We start from the raw sequence: 9,253 nt of genomic DNA, 5'->3' as shown, positions 1-9,253 counted from the left end.
GAAGACTGTATGTTCCCTCTTATACTATAATTGTCTAGAACGACTGCTCTCTGCCTCATAGCCATCAAAGGACGCGTCATACACGTCTGCTAATGAAATGGGCCGAGGGAAATAGTGGAGCATATGGGCAAATGTTCTTCAACCAAGTGGGATGGAAGTTCAGGTCAACAAGGGGAATAAAAGAGTTTGGAGAAAATGAAAACTAAATGAAAATACAATGGCTGTGTTTGCCTCTGGGACGTGTATGCGTGCTTGTTTCAAAATGGGATGTTTATGAAATGCCTGCCCTGTGTGTGTGTGTGTGTGTGTGTGTGTGTGTGTGTGTGTGTAGGAGTATAGATTAGATGCACTAAGCCTCTTATGTGCTGGTTGTCCTTAATTTGTGTCTGCTCTGGGTCCTAGTGCGTCCAGACTATCAGCAGTCCTTCAGCACGGAGCCATTTCCACACAAACAACCACAAAACATCACATGTCGTGCAACAATAAAACATATAATCTTAATCTTAAAGTGCATTAATATATAGTACTTATCTTTGGCAATGTATAATTATGTAAATATAACCATAAAACAACCCCCACAACATTAAACTTTTCTTACTCTGTAACTTGTCGAGGGAAAAGAATGTCAAATGATAACACTGAATACATTTCAACCAATGCTCATAATGCTCTGATGAAGGTCTAATAGATGGAAAACTCAACAATCAAGTGAAACACTGCACATCTTTTCTACCAGTTTGGACTTATTGATGTTCCCAGCACCTTGCACCAAGCTGGGTGGAGCAGTTGTTGTTCTGCATCATTAACACACAATACAAAATTCTGTCTTATAAAAAAACATGAACCATCTTTTTATCATGCATATGCTGTGTAAACCAGAGATTATGTCATCTCTATATTTACAATGTGTGACTGTCCAGTGCTTTTTCCACTTTTAAATTTAGGGTGTAATTTAATGTAATACTTGCACAGTGTTCCTATCCCAAAATCATTTATTAATCACTTTTATTGTAAAGAAACGTTGCAGTTACTCAAAAGCAACATTCATATCTTTAGTGGTGGGAAGTAACCAGAATGTATGTAATTAGATTACAGTTACTGATCAAAATGTTGGTGATTACAAAGGAGTTACATCCAGATACATTCTTTATGTGTAGAATTTAACATTTTATCTGTTGCTTTACATCTTTTTACTGTACAGGAATGCCTTCTTTTGGTATATTATTTTCGGACATTTTTCAGTTTTGTTGCCCAGTTTAAAACATTTGGTAGAAAAGTAATCACATGTAATACGTTACATTACTTTAATAGAGTAATTAAAATAGTTACATTACATATTACTACTACTTAAATTTTTAACAGAGTAACTAGTAATCTGTAAGCCAAAAATTTAAAAATAACCCTCCCAACATGCATATTCTATTATTTTCAATATTTTACAATGTCACAATATTTTAAAGACATATAGAGCTAGAAATTAATGTATTTTTATTTAATTTTTAAATTTTAATTATTTTTATTTTTTACCATTTTATGTTATTTTCGAAATTATTTGTATTTATTTATTTTTGGCGCGCACAAATGCCACAGTTAAAGGCCTGTTGTTGGCCTATTTGTCCAAACTTTATGTAGGCCTAGTGATTTTCCTGCGCTATTTTACTCGATGGATTAAGCTAATTACTTGATTAACTGCAACTTTTTCGGCCTGCTATTATCTTAAGATATCGTGTATTGTTTTTATATTGATAAATAAAGCATGAAGAGGCTGCTGCTGAAAAAAATAGCCATTTTTAGTTTGAGTTAAGACATAAAATAGGTCAAGGTAAGTAAATATGTTTATTGTTTAAAGCTTCACAGTCTGCAGCCTTTAAATCAAATATCACTGTTAAAGTAAAGTGCATGAACATGTTTGCTTTAAATATGATAAATAGCCTACATTGCTATATAATGCAACCGAGGAGTCTGGTGGCTGCAGGTGCATGAAGTGTGCGCGCGCACAGAAATGCTGCGCGCAGTGTCGCGCGCTCTGAGGTCTCTCGCTATTCCCGCCGGGTTTTTTTTTTTTCCAGTCGGAGGTCTCGAGACATTCTTGTCCTCGGACTCCCCACAGTTACTCCAATATCTGTCCTGCTGGCTGTGAGCTCACCTCAAGCTGCTCGAGCTACAGCAACCAAACAGCACGAGATCAACAAACAAACAAACAAACAAACAAACAAAACGTACCTGGAGGTGAAGCGTCCACCGGAGACGGCAGGTATCCAAACGTCATCACCACACACACACACACACACTCAAACACGGCCCTCCTGCACTCAAACAGCCACACACACTCTCCTCAGCAGGTGAAGACATTTTATTGAGAAACGTTCAAACACGCCGGTAAAGTCTCTCTGTCGCTCTGTGTGTGTCTTTATATCTCCGCTTTGGCTTTACACAGCTAGATAAACCCCTTATACAGTTTGGGCTGTAGCTACATGGGTCTGTGTGTGTGCGTGCGTGTGTGCGTGTGTGTGTGGATTTTAAACTATAAGAAATCCGATTCAATTAACAAGCGCAGAGAATCGGCTTTGGACACTGTGAAATTGTCCCGTAGAGGAGGATGGCACAGGACTAACTAGCACACAGAGAGGAGACACAGAATACACACGGAGTCGGAGCAAACAAAACCCTGGAGGCCTCTGCTGGAATATTGTGAAGAAATGAATAAAACAATAAAACAAAATATACTTTTTATTACAACTATCTGACGCTTGGACCAGGATTTAACAATGGAAATATGTGTCACTGTGGAGTCTTTAAACAAATTAAACATGTCCTCTCTTGCCTTAAATTAACTCAGCAGCTACTTATACTTAAACTTATATTTAACATTTTATTTTAGCAGACCATTGGCCTACCTGTTGCCCGCTTCGTTTTCATTTATAAACATTATTATATGTAGCGTATATTTTCCTGTATAATACATGATCCTCCTCTGTAGCTTGGTGCGTAAATTTGACACCAAATATCTTTTATGTAAATATCCAACATTTACATCAAGAATAATTATGTGGGTCCACCAATAAAGTGTTAGACATGATACAAGGCAGAACATTATGATTATTATTATCATTATTTATTATTATTGTTATTGACTGCAGTGAATGAATGGATGAATGGGCCGGAGGGAGCATGTTGGGGATCAGAAGGGGATTTAAAAGCAGAACAACGCGCTCTTTGTGCTACTTCTAATCCGGCCTGTACCCCCTTCTCCGCCTCTCAGTTGCTCTGTCTCTGCCACCACACTCAGGCAGGGTCGCCCAATTATTTTAGGAGGCCAATTTCGAAAAGAGGTCGTAACAATAAAACCTGGAAAAGGGAAGAAGAGGATGAAGGTTGAGATGGGAACTTAACATTCACCATAATTGTTTTATAGTCAATTTGCCAAGTGCCAAACTAACTCTAGGCGAATTTTGTCTAAAATTCTTTCTCATTTTAATCATTTAAATTACTCGTGACCAATTATGTGCAGGCTATAAATCAGCAGGTGTCAGTGACAGAGCTGCTGTGACGACAAAAAATGGTCTGGACGTTTTAACAAATATGAGACATATAAAATAAACCGGGTCACTTCATATATAGCACTACAGGCCCAACATGAATACATGATGACCGTTTACGTGTGCGCGCGTGCGTCTGCGTGAGCGCGCCCGAGAAAGGGAGGGAGGGAGGGAAAGAGGGAGGGCGAGAAGGAGGGAGGGCTCTGGGTGTCTACTTGGGTAAGAAGTTACTTCTAATTAGCCAGCCTCTTCTTGCTCGCCTCACTTGTCCACTGTGCAGATCCAGATCCTCTCCTCACGGACCAGGTACCGACAAGGGCCCCGACACTTTTCAGCACCCATCACACCGCAGCCGGCTAAACTGCTGTGGAACTGCTGCGTTTGGTACCTTTCATCACCTGGCGACGCCGGTGCGCAATTACGCACGACTTGGATGGAGAAACTGCGCTTTGGCACGGGTCTTCTTTAGTTAACCTTTATTTATTTTTAATGTGGTGTCTTTATTTATAGTCTTGGGTTGATTTCAGTTGTTGTTGTCCTTTTTCTTTTGGTAGAAGAAGCGTAAAATACCCGGTCTTTAAATCAGCGGTGTTTTACGCATCAGGTTAAAACAGGTGTAAAGGCGCACTGCTGTTAGACTCACAGTTACAGGTGCCTGGTTTGGATGCACTGAGTCAGAGTATCCTACAAAGGCAGTAAAGGACAACCAGCTAGGAAAAATATAAAACAACAACCAAGTGACAAACAACCCAGGGTGAAAGAAAAACAGAGAGGGAGGGGGTGACAGAAAAAAAAAACGAGAGAGAGGGAGGGAGAAACAGAGAGAGAGACACCCCCTGGAGACTATAGGAGACCCGGCCCCCGGTCTGAGAGAAGGAGAGAGAGAGTGAGGTAGTGAGGGAGTGTTTTAAAGCCAGCAGGAGGCATGATGTCCTACATTAAGCAACCCCATTACGCCGTGAACGGGTTAACGCTGTCCGGCCCGGGCATGGATCTGCTCCACTCCGCCGCCGTTGGATACCCCAGTAAGTAATGACTGATTACTTCTGACTGTATTTTTGTTCCAGTAATTTTTAACCTGTCGTTTCGTTGTTGTTTCAAGTGAAAACTGTTTAATTTGAAACACAGACACTGAAAGAATTCACATAAAGTGTCGTTTGAAGTTCGCGTAAAATGCTCTTTAAAAAAGCACCAATTCACTTGTATATATATATATATATATTTTAATTTAGCTGAGAGGTTATGCTTTATGACTATGAATAGATGTCTGATTCTTCAGCCACCAGAACATGTGTTCACTTGACCTATAAGTTCAGCGGATTACAGAGTCAAAAAACAATAAAAAAACGTGTGTGAATGGAAACGCAGGCTGTTCTCACACAGACTTAACATCAGCACAGACTCCAATCTGTTGCTCTTATCATGTAACCTATTTACAAAACGACTCTCATTGTATTTTATCTTCTGGCATTATGGTTTTTTTTCTTTTCATGAATGAACACTTCTTATATTGTTTGGCCTGATCAGCATCTGCCATCCTTGAGAGGAGAGTTTGAATGAAATTATGCCGAGGTTTGGCACCGATGACAGAAGGCGTGGTGGGCCTTCTTGACGCAGATTAGAGTTTGAATCAACGAGGAGTTGAGATCATTTTTAAAATTCGGAAACTAAGCTTTGGAGTGACTTTCGTTTCTTCACTTTGTATATTTCGATTTAAACCATCTTAACTGTGAGAAATAAAACCATAAGACATTTTTATTTGATTCTATCCAATAAAAACATCAGTCATGAAGTAATTATTTGACTCAAGTCTACATTTCTTAGAGAGGCCAAAAGGGTGCGATGAAAATGATGATGGAAACGAAAATGTATTCAACTTTAGTGGGTATTTTGTGAGACATATTCTGTAAAAAAAAAAAAAAAAAAAATCGATATTCTCGGGGTGACGTTAAGTTTTATTATTTTAGTATTTAAGAGAAAGAAGTCATTCAGGTTCGCTGATTCATTAGCAGTCCTTGAAACTTTATTTTGTGGAGTTTATTGAAATAGCCTTCTTTAATTATAACTTTAAGGGATTTTAAAACCCTAAAATAAACTGGAACTTGTGATATTTCCAGTTAATCGGCCTGTTGGATTGTGTAGACATTCTCGAGGTTTATTTATTTATTTATCTAATTTTTATTTGTGTTAAATGTTTGAACCAACACAGATTGTTACAGCTATAGTGCAGCAACAATCTTTTTTATGCCAACATAAAAACAATGTAATAATAATAATAATAATAAAAGTAATATTTTTTTTCTTTAACTTTTTATGTTTCATTGTAGGCACCCCGCGTAAACAGCGTCGGGAGCGCACCACCTTCACACGCGCACAGCTGGACATCCTCGAGGCTCTGTTTGCCAAAACCCGCTACCCAGACATTTTCATGAGGGAGGAGGTGGCCCTCAAGATCAACCTGCCAGAGTCCCGAGTGCAGGTAACACATTACAAACCAGTTTTACGACTGTTTTAGTATTTTATTATGCTTTGATCAATGTAATAATGATTTTTTATGCCAAAATAATAATAATTATACATATGGCTCTTCAAAAAGAAAGAAATGTCTGTATGTGTGTGAGAGAGGGAAATATATCCCAACCAGGTACCCAGAGACCCAGGTGTCCCCACAATAGCACCTTCTATAGTTTAACTGTTTATCTGGATTTGTTTATTCAGTAGTGATTTTAAATTGACCCCCTGCACCCCTGCCATCCTCCAGGTTTGGTTCAAGAACCGTCGTGCCAAGTGCCGCCAGCAGCAGCAGCAGAGCACAGGCCAGTCCAAACCACGGCCCCCTAAAAAGAAGGCATCCCCTGCTCGTGACGCCAACACTGAGGCCAGTGCCAACCCCACCAATGGACCCTACAGCCCTCCACCCCCTCCTCCAGGCACCGCCATCACCCCCAGCTCTGCTAGTGCCACAGTGTCCATCTGGAGCCCAGCCTCCATCTCCCCGCTGCCAGACCCCCTGTCTGCCTCCACCACCCCCTGCATGCAGCGCACCACCACCTACCCCATGACCTACACTCAAGCCCCGGCCTACAGCCAGAGCTACGCAGGCTCCTCCTCCTACTTCACTGGCCTGGACTGTAGCTCCTACCTGTCCCCAATGCACCCGCAGCTGTCGGGCACTGGAGGTGCCCTGAGCCCCATCACAGCCTCCTCAATGGGTGGGCCCCTCAGCCAGTCCCCAGCTTCGCTCTCCTCCCAGGGCTACACAGCCGCCTCGCTGGGCTTCGGAGCTGTCGACTGTCTAGACTACAAGGACCAAGCTGCCTGGAAGCTCAATTTCAATGCCACTGACTGTCTGGACTACAAAGACCAGAACTCCTGGAAGTTCCAGGTCTTGTAAATAACAAGAAGTGGGAGGTGGGGAGGGAAGGGGTCAGGGGTCAGGGGTGAGAAATTGAACAAAATCAAAGTAGGGTGACGAACCCCAGATTAACTTTTGCTGTTTTTTAGAAGACGGAGGAGACCTTGGGGCACAGAAATCAAATAATCATATCAGTTGAAGAACTAATCAGCTGAATTAATGTCCTTGTTTTGCTGTTTCAGAAAAATGTGTGTGGAAGTAAACTGATCTGTTGATGCTTGGCTTGGTGATTGTTACAAAGAGATGACAGTAGTTTTCCTTAAGTTAAGCAAATCAGCCTGGAAATCAAGGAAAGGCTGCATTCAAGGAAAACAAGATATCTGTACAAGAAAATTTAATTAGTGAGAAAGAACAACAGCTTTAATTCTGCAGCTCAGAGGTGTTAGGGCTGAAATTGTTGTGATTTAAAGACAGTATAAAGATAATACTGATGACAAGAGAATGCAACATTTTGATTGAAGACTCAGTAGTTTGTTTTTTTTAGAGATCTTGTCCATCTGATTTGTTTGATAGAGCTGAATTCAGAAACTTCTCAACAGGCTTCGACTTGGACCACATTTTAAGCAGAGCTTCCAGAGCACATCAGTTTCAGCAACCCACAAGTTTACTGCATAGAGAGCCTTGAAATCGACGTGTTAAAGCACAACAACTGTCTCATGTTTATTTCTTCCTTCTAGACTTTGTCTTGTATTTTCTGTGATGTATTTTTTTTTTTTTTTTTAAAAAAAGCTGCTTTTCATCAGCGAGCTGACTCAAAAAAGCTTCGAGCCAAACGACTCATCTAACCCAACCTGACACTTTCAGCAGGTGTCTTTACAGGGTGGCCACTAATTAAATACCACGTGAAAAATGTTTAGCAGACAGAAGCTGATGATTCCCAGTAGCCTTGTGTGATACTGATCCCCTGCAGCCTGTGTCTGACACAAGCCGAGGGGGTAGAGTTGGTCACTGGAGTGACTGCAGTACAAACCTGTTGCCTTTGAGCATGGTTGAAATCATTAGCAGAATGGCTCGTGCATTGTTAGTTTAATAGGATCACCTCCAGACAATTTGTGCAACAATGGTCGCTTTGTGGCCGTTGGCAGCCGAGTACTCCCCCCCCCCCACTCCATCTCACAGTGTTTGCATGAGGTTAGTGGATTGTTGAAGCAGTTCTTGAATCTACAAACGACTTTATTATGAACTGATTTGCTGATAAACTGCTCCAGTGAGGCGTTTGATGGGAGAGAAGACTGCACCAGAGAAAGGGAAGGGACTGGGCCGCCATGCAGCCCCCCCTTTGCACAGAGCGCTTGGTGCCTCTTTCAACTCCGACCTGTAAAGATGTGATGGGTACCACTTTATGTGTTTGATGTATCTGATTTTTTTTTTTTGTATTAGACTTAAACAATATTGTTTCTTTTAAAATTTGTGAATTCGTTAAAGTAAAAATTGTGGTAATTTGTTTTGAAGTTGATATTATTATTATCAGTATTATTACTATTATCATTAATATTATGTCTTCAGCTGACATGGACGTTGCTAATATACTTTTTTTGTTCTTTTGTAAATATTAAAACTTGAAAATGCAATCATGTCTGCTATCAGCAGCGAGTTGTTACGCAGGCGCACCACCCAACAGAATCTCTTTCTTTCTTAATTTCTATAAAACTGCCAACTTTTTATTTTTTTCTGTTTATATTTTTCTGGTTTCTGCTTCTTCTTCTGCTTCTTCTTCTTCTTTTTTTTCAAACTCAGGGGTTTATCCAATAAAAGTAGCAGTAATAGGATACAATGCTGTTCATGCTTCTTAATCATTTACTGTACTTTTATCTTTTTTGCATTACTATAATCTTCTCTGCTTATTTTTCTGACATGAATTATTTTGTATATTTCATTTGTCTCCTGTGTTCGACCAGTCTCACCACTACCATGCTAGATAGCTACGATGTTTCTGAGACATTAAACGACTTCATTAAAACTCTGGGGTCATTGTGTTCTGTCAATCGATGTTAGTGTTGAATCAAGGTAGGCTCCTCGAGGCCTTCTCTTTCCTTTGGGGGCCACAGTAGGAGGAAAAGGGAGTGTCAGACATCCAGAGAGGGGAGATTGGGAATCAGTTTCTGGGAGCGTTCCACTAATCCATACAAGAGGTTGAGTGGGTATGAGGCAGAGATGAGAGGGAGCAGGGCAGAGAGGACAGAAAAAAGATTAGAACTAACAATAATACTGAGTCCCACCCCTCACACCAGCCCCAAACTGCAGCACCAGAGATGGGCAGATTATTTTGGATTGCTGAATGTTCCTGTGTGTTCCTGCC

At 40.7% G+C, this 9,253-nt stretch overlaps 1 protein-coding gene across 1 annotated transcript; it reads left to right on the top strand.

Annotated features, from left to right (window-relative positions):
* The first annotated feature begins 3,788 nt into the window (after nucleotides 1-3,788).
* Nucleotides 3,789-8,914, top strand: LOC126405505 (homeobox protein otx5-like). The gene is made up of 3 exons (XM_050069267.1): nucleotides 3,789-4,564; nucleotides 5,867-6,018; nucleotides 6,301-8,914. The coding sequence occupies exons 1-3, from the start codon at nucleotides 4,465-4,467 to the stop codon at nucleotides 6,931-6,933; spliced, it is 885 nt and encodes a 294-aa protein (XP_049925224.1). The 5' UTR covers nucleotides 3,789-4,464; the 3' UTR covers nucleotides 6,934-8,914.
* Nucleotides 8,915-9,253: the final 339 nt, after the last annotated feature.

Source organism: Epinephelus moara, chromosome 2, assembly GCF_006386435.1.
Source record: "Epinephelus moara isolate mb chromosome 2, YSFRI_EMoa_1.0, whole genome shotgun sequence".
NCBI classification, from domain to species: Eukaryota; Metazoa; Chordata; class Actinopteri; order Perciformes; family Serranidae; genus Epinephelus; species Epinephelus moara.
This window is presented reverse-complemented; position numbering and strand designations above follow the sequence as displayed.